This window comes from Podarcis melisellensis (assembly GCF_964234715.1).
Source record: "Podarcis melisellensis genome assembly, chromosome: 3".
In the NCBI taxonomy this organism is placed as follows: Eukaryota; Metazoa; Chordata; class Lepidosauria; order Squamata; family Lacertidae; genus Podarcis; species Podarcis melisellensis.
In genome coordinates, this window is record NC_138530.1 from 95,292,419 (window position 1) to 95,315,851 (window position 23,433).

At 43.2% G+C, this 23,433-nt stretch overlaps 1 protein-coding gene across 3 annotated transcripts; it reads right to left on the reverse strand.

The window, feature by feature from the left end:
- Positions 1–936: 936 nt before the first annotated feature.
- COLEC11 (collectin subfamily member 11) lies at positions 937–22,286 on the reverse strand. Of its 3 annotated transcripts, none has more exons than XM_081906561.1 (7): positions 21,990–22,286; positions 18,600–18,749; positions 13,912–13,983; positions 7,643–7,714; positions 7,292–7,345; positions 5,656–5,751; positions 937–5,532 (listed from the first exon to the last, which is right to left on the reverse strand). In XM_081906561.1, the coding sequence occupies exons 2-7, from the start codon at positions 18,727–18,729 to the stop codon at positions 5,123–5,125; spliced, it is 834 nt and encodes a 277-aa protein (XP_081762687.1). In that variant the 5' UTR covers positions 18,730–18,749; positions 21,990–22,286; the 3' UTR covers positions 937–5,122. The 3 variants fall into 3 exon arrangements, with proteins under 3 accessions (XP_081762687.1, XP_081762689.1, XP_081762688.1); XM_081906563.1 differs by having other exon boundaries at positions 937–5,514; positions 21,990–22,283; XM_081906562.1 differs by lacking the exon at positions 21,990–22,286 and adding an exon at positions 18,879–19,304.
- Between the last annotated feature and the right edge of the window lie 1,147 nt (positions 22,287–23,433).

The window sequence follows — 23,433 nt, forward strand, 5'->3', positions numbered from 1 at the left end:
GATAGGAGGGGGAAGTGCGTCTTATAGAGCGAAGAATATGGTAAACATTTTAGTGTAGTGTAGTATCAAAATATTTCTTATTTATTTGCAGGAAAATGGGTAGATATCTTTTCTGACAGATATGAAAGATCAGAAAAAGAAAGGCTTTTTTGTGTTTATGAAGAGCTGGGACCTAATATAAATTAATTACCCGGAAAAAACAAGTTCATATCTCTCATTGATCTTATATACATTCTTAAGGTATGCATGTAAGAAGCCAGTCAGATGGGTGGGGTACAAATGTTGTTGTTGTTGTAGGGGGTGATGATTTCTTATGTTGCTGCATTGTTTTAAATTTTCTGGGTGTCCCATGATTATATTACAAAGTAGTTGTGCTCTACATTATAAATCAAGCGACTGCTAGGAGTTGTTCCTTTTTGTTTTCCAATGTGCTTCTTATCAATTAAAAACTTGGTGTGGCACGAGCAAATGTTTATTCTGAAAGCGTGGCCCAGAGAAAAAAGTTTGAGAACCACTGGTCTGCTAGACAAACACATTTCAGACATGGCAACCTATGCACAGTGGTGAACCCTGTGTCTCTCTGGAGGGTTGGGGTGCTGCACAGGGGTGTTTCTGGGGGAGCAAAGAAACACCCAAAACTGGCAGGGTGGGTGAGTCCGCAGATAACTTCCTGGAAGCACTGAGAACTTCCTCCCATTAATTTCTTCAGTTTAACTTTATCTGAGGTCCCAAGGCATGGTACCTGTACATCTGCAGCCAATTTACATCTTAACGGAGAAAAACACTCTATGTAGAGTCAAACATATTACCGTTATTTTTTTCTTTCCTTAAATTCTTTTAAAATTCTAGGGTTGTAATTAAACTGTAGGGATTCCACCTCTTTGGGCAAGCTGGTAGAAACAAGCGAAAAGAAATTAAGCTCAGAGGAAGCCAAAGTTGGGATAAAATTTATTTATTTATTTCCCTTAAACGCAAAACAATACACAATAATTTCAAATGCTTGCCATACTTTTATTTTTGAGAGCAAAATTGCTACAAACAAAAAATCCTTTACCAATCCAGTCGCTATAAATTAGTTACGTACTTGCATTTGTGTGCTACCAGGAAGCTTATCGTTAGATTAAACATAAATATTGAAGAACGCAACAGAAAACGTATACCCTCAAAGCTTTAAATGTTGGGAACTAAATCAGTGGGACAGTATCAAGTTACAGATAATCCACTCTTGTTTTTGTCATAGTCTCTGGGATGTTACAGTGTCAGGAAACCTATTATACACCCAACCCTGTTGTTTTTGCTTACATAGAAATCCCATTGAATCAGCATTGGCAAGATCAGATTTGCAGTTTGATCCCCTGTGTATTGCCTTAGAAGGAACTCCTGCTTTCTTCAGCAGAATACACTACCAACTATGCACAAGACTGCAGTTATTCCAAGTTATCACATGGGCCAATATTCACTATTCTATGCATGCCCCCACATTCATTTTTGTATCCAAGTTATTTCTAATGAGCAAAGCAGCAGAGAGCTTTAAAGCAGGGATGGCGAACTTCTGGTCCTCCATAATGGCGTTGGGCTGCAAGTCCCATCATTCCTGCTGGCTGGGAGTGATGGGAGTGAAATCCAAGAGTGTCTGGATGGGGAAAGGTTATTTACCCCTACTTGAAATGTTACAAACCTCAATGAGAAAGTGGAAAGGGCTTGAATCATAAGTGACTTAGTGATGGATGGTCCGCTAGCGAATTCTGGAATAGCTCTGTGCTGCACAGAAGTTACAACATCCCAACAACAGATTTGGGAAAGCACTCTACTACCAGCATAGCAATGCAAGTCTAATGCAGAAATGAACTAGTCATAACAAATAGCCACATTTTTTTATATCTATTAAATAAGTGAATGCAGTTGTTTATGCATAGGCAGGATTGGAAATACAGATTTGTTAAGTGAACTGCTGTCCCATGCTTCTGTAAAGTTTTAAAACAGGCATCCCCAACCTGTGGCCCTCCAGATGTCTTGGCCTACAATTCCCATGATCCCTATCTAACAGGACCAGTGGTCAGGGATGATGGGAATTGTAGTCCAAAACATCTGGAGGGTCGAAGGTTGGGGGTGCCTGCTTTAAACCAGTGACTATCTCTGTGGGGAACAACAGCATAAATCTTGTTCCTAAAGTCAAAAAGAGATGGTGAACCAATTTTAACTCTTGTTCATGTGCTGGACTCAGTCTTGTAGTTCACCCATTATTAATGAACTTCTCAGTTTAATTCCAACGCCAGCAATCTTGAGAAGCCAGCTGAATTAATACCCACTCCTTGAGTGCTGGGATTTGTATCTGGCTTCAGGTGGATTTGTTTGTGCAGATGAACTGGGAAATAAAATGCAAATTTAATTTTAACTTCAACTGTTTCATGTGCTACCTCCCTTGATTTGCAACCAGGCTAGAAGAAATTCAATTGGATTGACTCTATCATGGGATTAAGGCCTCAGTAATAATAATTAAAACTATAGAACTTCATGAAGGGCCAAACGTCAGGTGCAACCAGCTGCATCCTCTGTTGTAAATGGATAACATTCATTACGTCTGTAGAGTCAACTGACTCCCACAAAATCTTAGCATTCATTTAGCTATGTGCCTACAGTGACAAACGGAAGGCTGGGTAAATGAATTTTAAAGCATCTTTCAGAATATGAATAACTTAAAAGTTTTTGTGAGTTGCATGACAACTTACAAAGACCTGCTTGGATAATTATTATTATTTTTAAGAAAACAGTAATAGCATGCAAATATCTAAACACAACCATGGCAGCTATCTAGGGTGCAGTTCTGTGCAAAATGTACTCCTGATTTAAGGGAACAACCTGATTCAGGTGTAATTCAGAGTAGGATTATGGCTACTGAGATTGCTTTAAACTGCAACAGGCTGGGACTTGATTAACTTTGCTAAATTATTCTGGCCATCAAGCCACAATGCTCAGATCCACTCTGTGCCAAAGGGTACATAAGGAAAATGTAATATTCATGTTTTCTGTAAATAATTTTGCAATACTCAATTTATAATCTATTAAACACTGCCTAAAGAGTTGAACTGGTTTACATCAGTGCTGTATTCCCACTTTAGCAACTGTGTAATGGAAGAGCTAAGGAACTAGTTCATTAGGATTCAGAAAGTGATAAAAGATAACGTTTACATTTTATCATTATGAACCAGCACAGGACTTAATGTGAGCAATAGAAGGCTAGGCTTTTTAAAAGATAGAAATGGTGGCTATAGGTCTTCAAAAATAGCTTCCTAAAATCTACATTTATACCTTCCACTTTCATTGTAGATCTCCATTAATCTCAACAAGCGATTTGATGGATATTTTCTGCCTAGAGATCTTGCGCAGAACTGAGTTTAAGCCCAACGATTTCAAGCGGTTTACCTATACTTAATTCTGTGTTGGATTACAGCCTTAGTTCTTTAAACCATGTCTCTGTTAACTCTGCTCTTCCCTTCTGAAGGGTGAATATTGATATTTGAAATACCTAGATTATATTTACAGCTGTACAATACTAATATAATATACTTCTAAAAAAATACTACTATAATACTTTATCAACAAAAGTGACTAGGGTAGGTCTTGGAGCTGATTGACACTAGCACCCTGTGCTATAGATCTTAATGTTGAAGTTTGTCCTTCATTAATTCCTGTGTCCTATTCTTAACACATTTCATGTTCACATGTGCCTACTACTATCCAGGATGATGTGCTGTTCTTTAATCTGTTAGGAAGATTTCCTGTGCAAGCCCAGTTAAAATGAATGAGTCTCATTATTTCAGTGAAAGGTTGTGTTTGGAGGCATTCCTCATTGCATGGTATAGAAGTGGGCATGTCCCTATTCTTTCCACAGGGTAGCTATCCTTATGGTTAAACAAGCAAACTGTACTGGAATTCCTTTTTTGTGGAAGAAAAGGAAGCATGTGCTGTGAATTTCCACTTCATACATGAGGTCACCTGCATGACAGAAGGGAGGGAGCACTGCAAAGATAATACATGAAACAGGGCAAGAAAGAAAGAAAGAAAGAAAGAAAGAAAGAAAGAAAGAAAGAAAGAAAGAAAGAAAGAGCTGTGCTGAATATGAGTGAAGAAAACCCATGCTATGAATACACACACACACACAACACACACACAAATAGAAGCTTGACATATGCCATGGCTTAATCTTGGAATGTTATGCATCTCTCTCTCTCTCTCTCTCTCTCACACACACACACACACACACACACACAGAGAGAGAGAGAGAGAGACATTTTTGTGTGTTTAGTTCAGGTTATGTGGATCTCCATCCTGCAAAAAATCCTCATATCCGATCACTCACTCACTCTCTCTCTCACACACAGAGAGAGATCAGATATGAAGATTTTTTGCTGGATGGAGATCCACATAACCTGAACTAAACACATAAAAATGTCATGCTGCTTTTTTTTTGGTGATAGAAGAACTTTGAAACACTGGCAGAGGTGAGGGTGTTCTGGGATATTTGTCCAGACTAATATGAAGCTTGTTGAAAGATTAGTACCTCATCAAAAAGGTACTAACTTTCAGATAAAAGGCTGATTTGCACATACTGCTAAACCACGATTTGTTTAGCCTAAATAAATTTGTTTGAACGGGTGAACCCAACCCAGCAAACAAACCCTGGTTTATTTTCTGCCAACAAACATCATATGCTTGTGAACCCATGACTCATTTTAACTATGGTTTGCTTTATGTGAAAGCCTTGCTTAAGCATGGCTTGCTTGGGCACCCCACCCCAAATGCTCATCAGGCTACAAATCAAGGCAGGAGTGGCTGGGAAACAAGCCAAGCTTTGGAGAAACAAAAGAAACTGAGACAACCCATGGCTTATTAAATAAATCATGGTTAAAACCAACCATAGCTTAGTGTTATGTGCAAACACACACACACACACACACACACACACACAAAACATCCATAAACAAATAGCAGTTCAGGATTGTGGACTACACCAGCTTATTCTGGTATATAAAAAAACCGATAGTGCAGACACACAGCCTAACCTGTACACAAAGCTTGATTCAAAAATTGAGCTGGGAGTGGGGGGGCAGGAATCATATTTCTACACATTTTCTTTGTCAAATTCACAAACAAAATTCATTGTAATATGACAGGCGACATCATTCCATCCCCCGGAGGCTATCATTTCTACACAGTCCTCCTCATCATAAGCATTATTTGGCTCTCCGTTGCTCCATTTGTTGAAGGTCTGCATTGGGGACCGGTCGGAGTAAACAAAATGGCCCTCTTTCTCTAGGTCGTTAATGCCAATGAAAACTCGGCTGAGGCCAGCTTGATTGATGTAAGCAGCAATTAGGCTGTTGGTGTTTTCATCCTTGGGCATGCTCAGCGTTCCTCCCCTTCCTTGGCAGTAGAGCTGGGCATCCATGTACCTCTTCTCTTCTTTCACCAGCAAGTAAGTCTTATTATCTGTCTCACGCACACCAGCAACAGCTGCGGGGGAGGGCAGTGCTGAAAAGTGAGCACTTGCATTTCTATAAACCAACTTAATGCATAGCACAATCACCAGTGATTAAGCAAGCAAGATTGCCCCACATGCAAGGAAGGGGAGAATGTTTGTCTGGACATTCTTACCTTTTTTAATGAACTTCAACTCGGTCGTCAGCAAGGTCACTTGGTTATCCATTTTACCAATGGCTGTTCGTAGCTGGCCACATTCACAAGGAATGCCTGCAGAAAATCCGTGTGCAAGTTACATATGGCATTTGCACAAAACATCTCGCACTGTTTGCTGGCCACCCAAAATAGTGCATAAAGGTAAAGGGACCCCTGACCATTAGGTCCTGTCATGACCGACTCTGGGGTTGCGGTGCTCATCTCGCTTTATTGGCTGAGGGAGCCGGTGTACAGCTTCCAGGTCATGTGGCCAGCATGACTAAGCTGCTTCTGGCGAACCAGAGTAGTGCACAGAAACGCTGTTTACCTTCCCGCCAGAGAGATACCTATTTATCTACTTGCACTTTGACGTGCTTTTGAACTGCTAGGTTGGCAGGATCAGGGACCGAGCAACGGGAGCTCACCCCATCGTGGGGATTCGAACTGCCGACCTTGTAATTGGCAAGTCCTAGGCTCTGTTGTTTAACCCACAGCGCCACCCGTGTCCCAAAATAGTGCATATTTCACAGCTTTTATCCATTAACTTACTATCCTTTTACTCCAACCCTCTGGAGTAAGGGTAGGCAACCTAAGGCCCATGAGCCGGAAGCAGCCTACGGAGGCCATTTAGCCAACCCACGAGCCACCCCTGAACCGAGCCGCCCACTCAGGGAGTCCTCATGTGCTGCACTAAACTGGCGTAGCGTGGCACAGGGACTCTCTTCTGCGGCTCCAGAAATCGCTTCTGCGCATGCCCAGACGCTGAAAATCGCTTCTGCGCAGACGCAATTTCCAGCATTGCGCTGCACTGGTCCGGCGCATGGAGGATCTCTGTGAAGTGATCTGGCCCATGTCCGGTTAACCATGCCAACCCCTGCTCTGGAGAATACTAGTAACGCTGCATTGCAGGTACTGAACCCCCCAGACCTGGCTGCTGGTACATACATATAAGACAGTTCAACATGGTCCATCCCAGCACAAAGGAATCACAGGGGATGGTCTGTATGTTATAGTAAACCATAGTATGGAATAAACCATGGCAGACTATGAACGAACACCTTGCTGGTAGATGCTGCTCAGTTGCTCCCACTTTGCAGCCAAGCAATATAAACCACGAGGCCTGCTCTTAGCATTATATGCAAACCATCATTTGTTTCTCCTGAACAACCACGTGTAGTAAGCCAGTAAAATCTTGGCTGCGCTCAAACAGAGCCCACAGTTTCCTGAAACTATTTAAGATCATAGAAATGGCTATTGAAATTCATATCCATTCACAACTGTGTTCAAACGAAGATTCTGCAGTGTCATCCCATACAAAGTAGGAATTATGCTGGGGTGGGGGAGTGACTGGTTCATAGACATGAACTGAATTTGAGAGAGTGTAGTACACATCGGTACAAAAAAGATGAATTGGACTGCTAAGGGCTAATTCACATCTGTATGCATATCACTCGAGTTCAGTGGTTAATCTAATATTATGGCTGGTGAAATATTCTGTCTTAAAAAACCGTATTATACAAGCTTATACAAACTATACATAATTTCACGTTTTTTTAATTAGGACCTTAAATTGGATGTTAATACATTAAAACCAGTACTAATATGGTTCGTTTACCTGGATCTCCATTAGGACCAGGTGGGCCTGCATCCCCGTTATCTCCCTTTTCTCCTAAGAAAGGGAAAATAAAGTTAAGCTTCTCAGCAGATAGCTTCAAGTAGAAACAATAGCCTTTATCTTATACACTGACACCAGAACACTAGTTGGATGGGGTTTTTTAAGCCTTCCCAATGCTGACCTATGTGAAGGAAACTCAACTTCATTTATTTGTCATGATCGTCACATATGGCTTTGTCGTAATCATGGTCGATCATCTCTTGTTCCTTGCAGAAAAAAACCCTCAAAATACATGTAATTTGAACAACTTTTCATAAATAACAGCCTAACAAATATTGAAAGAAAACATACCTTTTGAACCAATGGGGCCAATTTTTCCATGTCTCCCTATGCTCCCCTTCTGTCCTTTGTCCCCTGTTTCTCCTGGGGGGGGAGAGACAAAACAAAAGACAAATTTAATGTAAATTTTTACATATACCCTCAGTAGTCAGAGAGTCTTAAGAGACAATGGAGTGTGCCTCGAGGGGTGAAATCAACCTGCTGTGTTAGCAACACAGAAGTGATCTCCCTGGGGCCCAAGCCTGGGCAGTATGTATAGGGTGTTAAGTTGTGGGCGAACATATCAGACGACACAGCGATTCTTCCAAGCAGCTCTTTATTTGTAAGCTGGAACAAAACTGATCTGAGGAGCTCAGTCAGTCTGCTTATATAGAGCTCCAGAACAATGTAACTGTTGCCATTTTCTAAAACTATCCAATCACAGAACGTCACTTTCGATCCTTCATTTGCATACAAACTATCCAATCACTGAACGTCACTTTCAATCCTTCATTTGCATACAAATTATCTAATCACTGAACGTCACTTTCGATCCTTCATTTGCATAACTATCTACAGTATCCCCCTGCTGGCCCAGGGAGAGAACTTCAGTACATAACATAGGGGTCCTGGGCTACCCAAAAAACAATACCCCCCTCTTGGCCTCACTGATGTATCAAAAAATACCCGAAAGCATCATGTAGTCCTCAGTCAGAGTTGCCAGAGACTAAAATTAGTTCAAGCCCCACTGGAATGAATAGATCATGCCCTCACAACCACAGGTCTGAGATTACAGCCCTTTCATTTCATCTATGCTAAGCAGACTACACGGCTGATCTTTTCCCTGTATGCATTCAAAGTCTTTATTAACGAGGAGTGCCCAGCAGCCTCAGGAAGATACCACGAAATAACTATCTGGAGCCTCACAGCGGGAAACAAGAAGGTTTTTCAGTTTTAATGGCAGCGTTATACAGCATTTTACAATGGAGCTGTGGCAAAACGAGCCTCTTAAAATATTGGCTGCCTCAGCAAATTCTAATGAATAAGAGATAAATATGCACATTGCAGCACAAATCAGATATAAATATTGTCAACAACACTTCAGTATCTGGCCATCTTTTTCATTATTTGCCCAGGTTTTCTATTATGCATGCAACAGAAATGGTTGCAGGAGTTTAGATTCACTGTGTGTGTGTGTGCACCTTTAATGTATGTTATTGGACCATATAGAAGGCTGATCGCCGAAGAATTGATGCTTTTGAATTATGGTGCCGGAGGAGACTCTTGAGAGTCCCATGGAGTGCAAGAAGATCAAACACATCCATTCTGAAGGAAATCAGCCTTAAGTGCTCACTGGAAGGACAGATCGTGAAGCTGAGGCTCCAATACTTTGGCCACCTCATGAGAAGAGAAGACTCCCTGGAAAAGACCCTGATGTTGGGAAAGACTGAGGGCACAAGGAGAAGGGGACGACAGAGGACGAGATGGTTGGACAGTGTTCTCAAAGTTACCAGCATGAGTTTAACCAAACTGCGGGAGGCAGTGGAAGACAGGAGTGCCTGGCGGGCTCTGGTCACGGGGTCACGAAGAGTCGGACACGACTAAACGACTAAACAACAACATAGTTCAATAGCACCCAAAAAGTGAGCAGAAGAATGAAAAAACATGGATTGTTTTGTGTATATCTCATTCCAAGAAGAGCACACACTGGTACGGAGGTATCCAGTTTACACAAGTTGCCTAAGAATAACCTCCGCCTGCTCAGAAGCTCCCAGCAGGCTGTAGCAACCATGGATTCTGGTGAGCTATATTCCAAGAACCCCCATTACAACCATCTTGTTTCTTATTTGGTGCTGCAGGGAGAAGACCTGTAGTGACAGATTGTAAGTGAACAAGCGGAACGTGCAAACAGAAAGCCTGAATGGTTTTTTCCACTTGACCAGTAGCTGCTACAGTAATCCAGAGGCTTTTGGGTGCATGGACGCTTCCCTCCTCAGTCTCGAATTGTTTGATAATGCAATCCTGTACACGTCTACTCAGAAGGATGGGGTTCATTGCCAAGTAAGCATGTATAGGGTTGCAACCTCAGGCCCTGAGTCAACCTGGAAAAAAACGGTGAAAAGGACACAAAACAAATACTTAAGCATTGCTAGCAATATTTGTATCCAGTTTGTGCCTTGTTGTACGTATGTTCCTTATTCATGAAAAATAGCTGAGACAGCCAATTTTTTAAGAGGCTCGTTTTGTCACAACTCTGCTGTAAAAAGTGCTGTACAGCATTGCCATTAAAACTGAAAAACCATCTCGGTTCCTGCTGTGAGATACCAATACTAATTTTGTGGCATCTTCTGGCGGGCATATTTGAGGCTGCTGCAATGCTCATCATGAACGCGGGAAAAATTCCCAACAGTCTTCTGTGACTAGATAACAGAAACAGCAGTCTCGCCAGCCAACATTTTGGAACCCAGCTTGAAGCTCTCATCCATGCGTGGAAAAATTAGAGCGGTTATATAGGACACTTGTATACATATGACAGGGTGAGTTGCATGTAGGAAGACGGAAGCTCTTATAACAGATGCAACCAAATAATCACTATATCCAATACAAAATTGAGTTGTGTGAAAGGGTTCAGTGCATTAGACCAGTGGTTTTCAACCAGTGTGCCCTAGCACCTTGGGGTGCCTTGAATGATGGTCAGGGGTGCCATGGGCAACACTGGCCTCTGTCTCTCTTTCCTTCCCTCTCTCCTCTGATTCCTTCTCGCATCTCTGCCTCCCAAAGGCTTGCACAGCTGTTTGTTGCAGCAGCCTTGGCTACAAGTTCCCCAGGCAAATGCTGCTTCTGGGGCTGGTCAGGGGGTGCTGGTTGCCAGGAGCTGAGGTCGCCTCAGAGTGAGCAAGCAAGCGGGCAAGGGAGCCCAGCCAGCCAGTCTGCCAGCACTTGCAGTTGAGATTAGACAGACAAGCCCCAGGCCCCTGTGGGGCAGTGTGAGGAAGCACCTCTCATTGGGGCGGCTCAGAGACCAGGGGCAGCAGCAGCGGCTGCCCAGAGGACTCCCAAGGAGAGGGGAGAGGAGGCTGAGGAAACACTCCACAAGGGAGGATGTTTGAAAAAGTGTGAGAAGCTGCCATCTCTGCAGACGAGAGATGAAATAACTGGGCTCCTGAGCCCCACACGGGTGCTGCAGAAAGAATGTACAGTGGTACCTTGGGTTATATATGCTTCAGGTTACATACGCTTCAGGTTACAGACTCCGCTAACCCAGAAATAGTACCTCAGGTTAAGAACTTTGCTTCAGGATGAGAACAGATATCGCGCGGCGGCGGCAGGAGGCCCCATTAGCTAAAGTGGTGCTTCATGTTAAGAACAGTTTCAGGTTAAGAACAGACCTCCAGAACGAATTAAGTACTTAACCCAAGGTACCACTGTAGTTGGTCAAGGGAGCTGTGGTCTCAAAAAGGTTGAAAACCTCTGCATTGGCCAATAGAATAATATACTTCCAGCTAACATGATCCTTCATGGATCTCTGGCTTAGAAACACCCCCCCCCCCTTTAAACAAACAAAAATCATTATAGAAATATATTGCCTGAAGAAGAGTTCTGTCCAACCTGAGAATTTGCATCATGCATTCTGAACTGTGATTGATCTTAATAAAGGACTTGTTTTTCAGTAGTCCTGTGTTTTCTGATCCTTGAGGTTCACTCACGTCTTTGGGTCTCAACATAAAGCACTTACAACTAGTATCACTTATTGATTTAAGCCTAGACAGCTCTTCTCTCTTCTTGCAAGCTGAAATGTGCAATGGAAATTCAAAAGGAGGAAGGTAGGAAGATTCTCCCATCCTTAGACCTGTCAGAGGGTCACCTCACATTTTCTACATTGGAACTCTATGCAGAAGCAACCTTAACTTTTCTTAGGAATAGTACTCAACAGTAGTTGTTAAATTTGCAATTATAAATAAATAAATAAATAATCAATATCATTATTATTGAAGGTGGTGAAATTAGATGCCCTGTGTTTTAAGATTGCTATGTACTGTTTTATCCAATTTCTTTTTAAAAATGGAACAATTATTGTATATGTATTCTTAAAAAAAAAAATCATAATGCATCAAAATTGACAAGTATAACATTGACTGGTATTCAGAGGTTCTTAACTATTTCTTGCAAAGCTATTTGCCGTTGTTATGGTGAGCTTGAGTGGGGGTGGGCAGAAACTTTATACCTTCTCTAAAGCCAAATGCCACATTTAGTTTTTGTATTTTTTTTCTAACTACTCCTTCCAGGTCTCTCTCAAAGAGCTCCCAGTGCTCTAAGTGCAGAAGAAAGGTCAAATAAAAGGGGTAAGATAAATTGGTTTCTGGTGTGCAATTGTTCTCTCATAAGATTTCTTTACAATGAAAATAGCCTCTTATGTCTTTTTAATAATACTCACAAAGAGCCTAAGTATTTTAGAACTTACAGGCCTGGCACAAATGGAATTACAGAAATGCTTGTGCGAGTCCCAAAGCATCATTATAAACATAAACCATTGCCAGATCGGCCAAGGAATTACTTTCACACACCCCTCCCCTTGCTCCAGGCATTACTGGCCCCCCGCAATACAGTCTGTTCACTCTGGCTGCTTCCTGAAGGTGAAAAATACCTTTCCTTAGCTAAGTCTGGTATTACAAGAAAGCAGGGTCCTGCTGGATCTTGGTTTTGAGAACCCACTCTCATGCCAGAACTCTGCAAAAAGCAGAACTGAAGTATAGTGGTACCTCAGGTTACATACACTTCAGGTTACATATGCTTCAGGTTACAGACTCCGCTAACCCAGAAATAGTGCTTCAGGTTAAGAACATTGCTTCAGGTTAAGAACAGAAATCGGACTTCAGCGGCGCAGCGGCTGCAGGAGGCTCCATTAGCTAAAGTGGTGCTTCAGGTTAAGAACAGTTTCAGGTTAAGTACGGACCTCCGGAACGAATTAAGTACTTAACCTGAGGTACCACTGTACCTGCTCAATCAGTTGATGCACACAGATCCACTAGAAGTTCAGTTCTGCTTGGTCACCATCTCCCACCACACCTATAGGTCAACTTTGATAAGTGGGTGGGACCACTCATGTCACTCAACTGACATCAGGTGGGGTGTGTTTTTTAAGCAACAGCCTGCCAGGCCAAATTGGTCTGTGGACCAGAGGTTTCCCCAGTATCCTCATTCCAACAGTGGCAAGCCAGATGCATCCAGGAAGCCAACAAGCAGGGCAGTGGCATAGCATGGGTTACCAGCACGCAGGGCCACGTGGAGGGAGGGAAACAAAATGGATTATGCATGTGCGTTCAACTGCCTAATGGCATCCGTGTTGCCCAGGAGATTGCAGCCGCAGAAATCAGAAAAGAGTCATTCTGGAGAGATCGCTTCCTGGTTCGCATGGAGAAGTAGTTTTCAATGGAGCCTAGCGACAGCTGTATTGAGGCAGCACTGGGTGTTGAAATTTTGCGCCTCTATCAATTTTGTGCCCGGGGCAACCTCCCCTGTGGCTCCCCGTCAAGCTACGCCACTGAGCAGGTGGTTTGTTCTCCACGACTGGTATTCAGACCATCTCTGAACAAGCTCACATCACAAATATTTAGGATTCATGATGAACAGCCGTAATTCCCATATGCTCCAGGAAAAAATGTAGATGGGAATCGTATTCAAACAAAGAAATATTTGCTGCAAGGGAAAGCAGCATCATTTCCACATACAGTGGTACCTCGGGTTACATACGCTTCAGGTGACATACGCTTCTGGTTACAGACTCCGCTAACCCATAAATATTACCTTGGGTTAAGAACTTTGCTTCAGGATGAGAACAGAAATTGTGCTCTGGCGGTGTGGCGGCAGCGGGAGGCCCCATTAGCTAAAGTGGTGCTTCAGGTTAAGAACGGCTTCAGGTTAACAATGGACCTCTGGAACGAATTAAGTACTTAACCCGAGGTACCACTGTATTGTATAGCTTCTACAGGTATAAGCGGCTTTATCTAGCAGCACTTCCTCTAGTGATGGAGGACAGGACAGGGATTCCCATGGTTTTGATTGCATCACAGAAGATGGAATTATGATGCCAGGAAAACTTAAGGCAGAAGAAATGTTAGGTTCCTGGCTTTCAATTCTTCCATTTCTTGATGCTATGAGCCATTTCTTCTCTTTTGAGAACACTGGACCTGACAATACTGCCAGAAAGCCTGATATACATGATTAGCCTCTACTCAGCACTAGGAAATAAACAGTTTTGTGAAGAGTAACCTCCATCACCTCCCTCTTTAAAAAATACTGACCTTTTTCTCCTGGAGGTCCAACTCTTCCTGGGCGGCCTGGGGCACCTTTCTCCCCCTTTTCTCCAGCATCCCCTGTTTTGTAGTTAAAAAGGAGATACAATAACAAGAACATGCTTGAATTCTCAATACGAACAAGCCTCTTGATTTGTAGTGAAAATTACAATAAGTAATAGGAGTGGACGGCATTCAAACTCAGTGCAGATTCACTGAAATAATTTTGCAATTGATACCAAAGGGCCCACTCTGAGCATAACTGAGTATGAGATCACTCAATGTCATTTGGGTGTCAGTGTGTGCATGTATGTCTAGATATAAGAAGAAGAACCTGGTGTCAAGGGTCTGGTTGGTTGTGTTTGCTCAGCAACCTCGGCTTTTGAACTCCACCATTTTTTAAGTTTTCAGAGGGATTTTCCAGATAAAAGTTAAAAAGATATAATGAAGCGTAGGTCTCTTCCCTAAGGTAATTACTTTCAAGCCTGGTCAATGGGAAAAGGCCAAAGGTAAAGGGAGAGAGTACAAATGCAGGAGGAAAAGAACTGGCTTTTCAGAACCTACTGAGGTCTTGAGAACGGCGAAGGAGAATAGAAAAAAAGATGCAGAAAGTTCCGTTTCGGAAAACAAGAACAGCACGGTCACAGAACATTCAGATACATGTTACCCATGCAGTGGAAATGCAGTTAGTAAACTTCAGACGGAGCTTCTGCATTTAGTCATGGTTTCCATTCTATTATCAACTTAAAAACAACAGCAACAATACATGATAAGACATTCGGACACACACAAACAAACTAATATAAAGCACTAACCATTAGAGAAATGCAACATTTAAATGGTGCCATAGGTCACTAGAAAATGTAGCAGTGGAAACTCTGGGATGTTCTCAAATGTCTTCATTGATCAATAGCCCTCCTTGTGAAGGAAAATGTGGATAATGTACTGCTGTGTATACAGTACAAGGCCTTAGAAAAACTAGCCATGCCCTTAGCCACGGCTCCAACAAGGTTACCTGACACCTTCTGCCTTTGTGTGAATGCAGCCTCTGCCACAGGGCCATTCCAGATGTGAAGTGGGTACTTTTTTGAACTTTGCTGTAGCATCAAAGGCACCTCACCGACATCCTCCAGAAAAAGAAATATGATTGCTCCAAAGTACTAAGACTCAAGGCTGCGGAGAAGCTGAGGCCATGAGCTGGATTTCAGCCAACAGATGAAAGGCTCCAAATCTCATTAGCACTCCTCTAAGCTAGCCAGCTACCCCCCTGACAGTTTAGATCAGGCACTGATGGCTTTTTAGAGATTTTATATTAGCTGTGGCCTTCGCAGGCCATTTTGTGCTTCACTGAATTTCTTCATCAATCTCCTTCACTATTATGATTATAGCTTCTAATTAGGTAGGATATGTGGAACCATGAGCAGATTTGGGACCCATCTTCTTTTCTTTCTCAGGCAGAGATAGACAGATAGTTCAGTGTTTTTTGGTCATTTGGTGAATATGAGATTGTTGGAACTCATTAAACAGTCAGACCTGTGCATGCTAACAACCATCATTTTTAGCATCTGTGCGACAATATATAGAAGGGCTTCCCCCCGAAACGTAAGCTAGCTGTTCATACTCTGTGTGGTTTTGTAGTTTTATCTAGTGGTAATGCTTTGACTTTACAAACAGGGAAACTAAGATAGAGTAGTTAAGATGCTCTTCCAAGGTCAAAGAAGGCATCACTAGATCAAGATTAATGCCCCCATCTACCTAGTCTGTGCTCTGCAGAATAGACTATTCCTTTCTATAAATATGCACTGTATTAAATCTCGTTAAGAGACAACCAGTCCCAATTTAACACTGCTCTCCATTTTCTCTAAAGTACTGTGCTACCTGTTTGAATAAAAGCATCCTACTAAATTCAGACATTGCATTTGGATAGTTTCATCTTCAAGGTGTTGAAATCAGGATTTTGGCTTGGGCAGTGGCATTCTGGAATATAAAGGCAGAATGGGCAAGGTCTCTGTCTCTCTCTTTTACACACACATACACACACACACACACACACACTTTCAGTACATACCATTCTTCCTTCACAAGAGTGACTCATACCCCAGCCCAGTTTATGCACAGTAGGTAGGGACAGAGCATTGCCACCTTTTCCTCCTGCAGAAGGAGCAGCCACATTATACTCCGCTCTACCTTTCCCTGTCTTCACTGCAAAAGACATTTGTCTTCCACTGCCTAGTGCTTTAGAGGCCTTTCTCATACCTATATAATGCATGTACCATCATGCCAACAACCACATGCTACACATTAGGTAAAGGTAAAGGGACCCCTGACCATTAGGTCCAGTCGTGACCAACTCTGGGATTGCGGCGCTCATCTCGCTTTATTGGCTGAGGGAGCCGGCGTAGAGCTTCTGGGTCATGTGGCCAGCATGACTAAGCCGCTTCTGGCGGACCAGAGCAGCGCACGGAAACACCATTTACCTTCCCGCCGGAGCGGTACCTATTTATCTACTTGCACTTTGACGTGCTTTCGAACTGCTAGGTTGGCAGGAGCAGGGACCAAGCAACGGGAGCTCACCCCGTCACGGGGATTCAAACTGCCGACCTTCTGATCGACAAGTCCTAGGCTCTGTGGTTTAACCCACAGCACCACCCGTGTCCCTTGTAATGCTACACATTAACTAGGGTCTATTTCTGCAGGTGGACTGTACACGTGGCATAACTGTATACTACTAGCTTAAATTTGGTTGAATAATCCTTCCCTCTTGAACTGTAGATCTGTAAGGAGTACGGTAACTCGAGCAAAACTCTGCCTCAAACTGCAATTCCAAAGATCCCTTGTGGCAAATCCGTAACGATGGCATAACGGCGATATAAGCTTATGGCACATATACGCCCAAGGGGTACACACCGTAGATGTAAGCTGCCTTTTTGTGTGCTGCATTTTTATTGGCTTGAATTTGTTTTATCATTTGCATGAGAAGGTATTAGTGCTTAAGTACACGGGGACAACAAATTAAACTAGGCGGCAATTGGCAAGAATAGCAACGCTAAAAAATGACGTCCTTATACTTTGAGAATGAAACGTTGAAGACATTAAGCAACCAAAATGTAAATTTCCTTCATTTGCTAAAATACCAAAGCATGAATATTTAACAACTGCTGCAATGCTAGTTAGGTGTGTTTACTTCTTGTAGAAGTTAGTAATAGTAAATAATAATATTTTTATTATTTATACCCCACCCATCTGGCTGGGTAAAAAAAAGCACTCAGCCATAATGCTTAAAGCATGGGATCTGGCATCACATTTCTTAAATAATTCCAGTTTATTCCAACTGGCCCTTTATTTACTTTCCCTCTTTTTTAAGTGTAGTGGCCTTAAGGTCAGAGGCAGAATGTTCAGGCATGACAGTTCCCAGAAAATGTTTTGGAAATGTTAAAAGGAGGGCAGAAGGAGGGGTGGTAGGCCATACTAACTAACCCTAGGGAGAATGAAGTCAAGAGACATGCCAAGTAGTTTCTCTGAAAAACATGTTCCACAAGCACTACAACTGTTGATCCAAAAGGATGCTTCACAGAGACTCTCATTCCTTGCGTTGCACCATCATAATAGGTTGTCGTTCTTTTCTACAGGTGACTGCAGCTGTGTCTTTATCAGCAGCTCACTGCACAACCTTTAGAAGATGGTGCTTGTTTCCATGTAGCTTCATCTACTGATTTATGCATGCCAGGCTATTCTTAAATGGACTGAAACCGCCATGTAGGAGGCATCTATTTATTTTTTTCCTAGTCGGTGGGCAACTTTAAATCACCAGAGATGCAGTCCAGGATCTGGTGGAATTAAAGAACGTATCAGCTGATCAGCAGTGATCTAAGTGACATATTCACTTCAAATATATAAAGGTAAAGGGACCCCTGACCATTAGGTCCAGTCGTGGCCGACTCTGGGGTTGCGGCGCTCATCTCGCTTTATTGGCCGAGGGAGCCGGCATACAGCTTCCGGGTCATGTAGCCAGCATGACTAAGCTGCTTCTGGCAAACCAGAGCAGCGCACGGAAACGTCATTTACCTTCCCACCGGAGCGGTACCTATTTATCTACTTGCACTTCGTGCTTTCGAACTGCTAGGTTGGCAGGAGCAGGGACCGAGCAACGGGAGCTCACCCCGTCGCAGGGATTTGGACCACCGACCTTCTGATCGGCAAGCCCTAGGCTCTGTGGTTTAGACCACAGCACCACCCATTTAATAAAAAACCTCCAGTGAAGGAGAGTCTACCACCTTCTGAGCTCAAGTTCAACTTTTTTATTCCCCATGTTCTGTGCATTAGTATAAAGACAACTAAAACCACAAATCATTTCCTCCAGCTGCTTCCTTATTGGTTTTTCCTGCCCATTAGCAAGTTCCTGTACTACTGACCCAGTTTCCTGTACACCAATGAAGTTATTGTCCCCAGTACTTGGTGTGTCCCCTGTCCTCTAAAATATTATCTCCCACTTTCAGGGTTCAATTTAACACTCTCCTGATCAAGTTTGTGAAACTCCTAGTAAACGCATTCTTGCCAGCCACTGTGAGGTACAACCCATTTTCCATTTAGCCAATGGAAAACACCTAACAATCCCGAAAGCAACCTCGGCAAACAAAAATATGACTAGGTGGGATTGGGGAAACTTCATTGGTCATGAAAATAGATACACCCGTTACCTTTTAGGCCTGGAACCAGAATCTGAACAGAGCAGGATTCTTCTGCAATATGCTGAGCATATCCAGATGTTGGCAGAGACAGGAAGGCAAGGCTAATTACAGAGACAAAGAAAACCAGATCACTCTTCATAATGAGCTTGTCCCTTACTCCTAAAAGGAAAGAATGAATAAACAGTTAAAAGGAATTCCAAAAACTTCCAGTAGTTCCAGGCAGTGTTTGCAGAGTTCTACAGTTCAGTGCCTCCTACCTTTGCAGCATGTAAGCAGCTTATCATGTACCTTGTGTTATGTGGTATATAGAGTCGAGTTCCACAGGACGTCATTTGCTTAACTGTGCAGAAAAGCTATATTGGGGGTTCTCAGACTTCGTCAGAGAGTCTTTGCAAAGCAAAGAAATATTCAAAACCTCCCAAGTGCAACTGAGAAAAGGGGCCTTTGCCAAGCCAAAGCTCACTCTTGTCCTCAGCCCAGGAAAAAAGTTCAGACTAACAGATCAAAAGAAATGGAAACACAAGGCTGAAGAGGTTTTAAGGTTCCCCAGGGAAGGAGGGCGAAGAGAGAAGGGGACTCGCACACTACAGACAACACATCAGGCAGTCACAGAGTCCTATACTGCACTGATTGGGAGGAAAAGGCTGGCAGCCAGTCTCCAAGCCCAATCAATGCATACGGTGGGAGAGGTCAGCTCACGGTTCCCTTAGGGAGGCCCGAATTGCATTTTCAAAACCGCTATGAGAGTTCAACTGAGGGAAATGAAAGCCGCTTAGGAACAGATCCCAAGTACAAATGCATTGGGTGAGACGAACCTAATGAAAAAACTGCCTTAAATTGTTTTGTTTTCCACTGCTTTTCTTGTTTGCAAGCTCAAGAGGAAGAACAAACATCAATTTCTTCCTGAATTAGCATGGGAAAATGGATTGGGGCTGTCTTGGTTCTAGGTGGCCTCCACTGAATTCTATGAGATAAAAGAGGCACTGGCACCACTAAAGGGAACGAAGATGGAGTAGGCTTTGGGGGAAAGGACTGGAACTCTCTGTTCTGCTTCCACCTGTCAAACCTGGTGTGCATTTAGGTAGTGTATATTCCTGAGGACTGCTATCTCTTCTAGAGAGGCCCTAGATCTGCTAATCCTAGATCTGCAGAGGGCTCAGTGCAGTTACTCACTACTGTGGCAGTTTCTTGATAAACTTTCTTTAAAGTCTGAACCCTGACACTGAAACAGGCTTCAGGACTAAACTCTGCCTCCTCCTAAACCTCCTACATTGCTTTAACCATTGTTCTTCAGCCTGTCAACAGATGTTGTTGGGACTACATCTCCTGTCATCCTTGGCTGGGGATGATGGGAGTTGAAAAAATATTGTTTGCACGCAGCTGAAATATTATGTGAGGAGTACATATGGGGAACCGCACTGCTGCCCATCCAGGATGGTTAAGACTGTCCACAAAAATATAGATGGCGCAGGTGGTTGAATAATGGGGCTACTGACTCAGCATCATGGCTGCAAGGCTCAAAGTGTCAATAACCACTGGTACCTAATATTAGGCCTGGCCCTGAGATGGCTGGAAAGAGCAAGAAGCAACTTACTTTTCCTCCTTGCTTTTGTAGGAGCTGACCACTGCCTTCTTTAAATGCATCCTTTCCCAACCTGGTGCCTTCCAGATGTTTTGGACTATAGCCCCAACCAACTCCAGCAAGTATTGATGCCCTGCCTGGGGCTGAAGGTAAATGCAAGCCAAACATCTGCAGAGCACCAGGCTGGGGGGGGGGGAAGATGGATTAATCCCAACTTCATTTCTTCCCCCAGGTCTGTTAGTTCCCTCGGCCCCACTGCACTTCCAGAGCAGCTTAACATATCATGCTTGCTTTCTACAAATGTGAGGTGAGGAGAAGATTGCTAGGAGCAGAGCCCTGGATCCTACCTCCTTTCCTTTATAGTCTTCCTAGTCCAGGTAGCTCCCATCAGCAGAGGCTACTAGACGGCGCCCAGAACTGGGAGATTATTCTGAGGTGACTTGGGTGCCTCAGAAATACTTGCAGTGCCATCGCAGCATCTCTCCCACACCTCAGAGACCATTTAAGGGATCTTTATTTCTCTTTTTTTCCCTGTTTCCACATACATTTGTCCTCTTCTCCTTCCACTTTTCAGTTCTCCACAATTAACCCCCCCCTGCCACGGTTATTATTCTTTTCTATTCTCCTTTGACTTGACACAACCACCAACCCTACTCACCCAGCATCCTTCCTCTTTTACTCTTTTTTAAATTTGTTTTGGGGGGGTTCTACTAGGCCTTTCATCCCCTCCCCCCTTTTTTGTTTTTGTTTCCATAGGTATTTCTCAGAAGCAGAGCTTAATTCAAGTCAGGGCTTCCTAGAACCACCTCCAGAGCTCCTTTCAAGCGTTGGGCTCCATTCTGGAAAATGAGCAGGATGACTGTGAGAGTTTCTCCCTCAGTCCCAGATAGTTCTTCACAGCCAGCAACCACTCTTGGAATCATTTCCCAGTCAGAGGCTATAATTTTATAGGCAGGCTTGAAGCCTGTCACTTTTTAATTAAGTACTGCCTGGAAGATGGTGTGTAGAGGCCAGGTCAGGAAGGGAACCCACCAGAACCCACCAATAGGAAAGAGCATTTTCCATCTCTGTTTCCATCTCTCCCTCCCTCCAATCTGACTCTTAGAAAACCTCACCGGTTCCAAAAGTTTCCAATGTTTTTTGCACCCATGCAGATCACACCACGCCTTCCTCTAAGATGTTGGCCAATACCGTTTAATTACTGCCACCTTTTTTTCCTGGCAAGACTTAGCTGTCTTTAACAGCAGCGTGGCAGGCAAAAAATTAAGCCGAGCATATTCAGTATGCCTTACTCTTGTTTTAAAAGAAAAAAAGAAAGCCGAATAGTATTATTTTTGCGGCTCAGCAACATGGAGAACAGAGCTGCCATCCTTTTGCTACGCTAGAAGGACATATTACAAGTTGGGGAAGGTTTTGCTTAGCATTTATCTGTGCTATTTTCCCCTTAGATTTATTAGTTAGCTGCTGTGAAGACAGCTCATTTTTGGTCTGCTACCCCTCAACACAAACTCCACCCTATGAGCTTACTTTACACTCTCTACAGACTGCAGTAAATATTCAAGTGACTACTACGCCATCTGTAAAAAGACACTGCAGCATGCGTGCTTTTCAAAAACTGTTAAAAACTAAATCCAGAAACTATACTCCTCTACTGAACATAATATGCTGTCTCTTTAGCTTGGCTTCCATTAAAAAATCAAAAAATAAACGCTACACCACTGTTAATCCAGCCTTAAGTTTACCACCCACTCCACTAAGCAAGTGTATGTGGCCCCGCAGTCTATCTTCTTATCTCAGGCTTTCAAAGCATCACTTACCTTACAGTTCCTGAGAAAACAGGCACCGTAGCACAACCTCTGCCTGGAGGGACACTGCACAGATGAACCTCATTGCTACTATTTACAAAAGCCTGATAGTTTTTAATTTGAAGCGAACTCGTCTCCTGCTCTTCGACATCCAGCAAATCAGACCCAACAGTTGCAAGCGTTATCTATAAACAGCTTCCTGTTTGAAACAGCTCAGCTGTCCAGCAGGACAGTAATTAGGAGCAAAATGTGTGGGAACGCTACAGCGACCCATGATGTAAGCTGCTTCTTTTGGCAATGCGCTTTTTTTTTGGGAATGCAGAATGCTTCTCCGTTCACAACTCTCCTTCCCATGAAGAGAAAATCCTTGGTTAACCATTTAGGTCTGGCCAGTTGCAGTAATGTAAACAGGATCCAGCTAGAGCAATTCTGCTGTCTCCCTTTAGTTTTCTGACGGGATATTTGGAAATGCATTGTGGCCATGGTTCTCATCAAATCCTGGCACGTGGCTTAGAGACATTCTACACATTAAACACAGCGAGGTAGTGGAATTATGAACTGTACCACTTCAGACCATAGGTGTTAAAAAGGCCCTATAGTGTAAAAACTGGAGATAACTGAATTGTGGGGAAGGCTGTACTTCATCTGCAGCTCTTGACCAGCACCACTTCTGCCTGGCCACAGAGACTTTGCAATTGCTGTTTCCCATGTTGCTTGCAGCACATTGGAACTGTATTCAGGCTGCCTTCTCCCAACAATTGCTAAGACAAGGCAGTAGCAAGGATAAAACCTAATCAAGTGCAATAATCATATCATCACTGAAGCTTGTCTTGGCTGCTAAGAGAAGGCATTTCCTGTGGGAATATCTATTAGTTCTGTGCCACCTGCAAACACACCACTTGTAGCTGCATTTTCCAAGGCCAGTCAGAGCTTTTTCACCTCCCGAGACAAAAGCCACTGTCGTAACCAGTCCCTTCCTCCAACACAGTGGAGAAGAGTACTGCCATGATGTTACTAGTCTTATGTATTGGGTACAGGCCCTGGAACCAATATGGTGCCATGAATGTGTCTTGTCTTCCTGAATTTTGGAATGCTCAGGACAGATAAAACGAAGTACAGTGGTACCTCAGGTTAAGAACTTAATTCATTCTGAAGGTCCGTTCTTAACCTGAAACTGTTCTTAACCTGAGGTACCACTTTAGCTAATGGGGCCTCCTGCTGCCGCCGCCGTACGATTTCTGTTCTCATCCTGAGGTAAAGTTTTTAACCTGAGGTACTATTTATGGGTTAGCGGAGTCTGTAACCTGAAGCGTCTGTAACCTGAGGTACCACTGCACAGTCAAAATTGTGAAACTTATTCCCACATGAGGCAGTGGCGGCCACAAACTCAAAATGGCTTTAAAAGAGGACTAGACCAATTCCTGATGATAAGGCTATCAAGTGGCTACTAACCATG

Bases quoted from the DNA above. Each gene is read 5' to 3' on its own strand.
- COLEC11 (XM_081906561.1), bottom strand. From the start codon at position 18,729: ATGAAGAGTGATCTGGTTTTCTTTGTCTCTGTAATTAGCCTTGCCTTC. The intron at 7,346-7,642 runs GTATGTTTTCTT...TCCCTTTCTTAG, and splicing joins TGGCCCCATTGGTTCAAAAG to GAGAAAAGGGAGATAACGGG. The intron at 5,752-7,291 runs GTAAACGAACCA...GATTTTCTGCAG, and splicing joins TGGTCCTAATGGAGATCCAG to GCATTCCTTGTGAATGTGGC.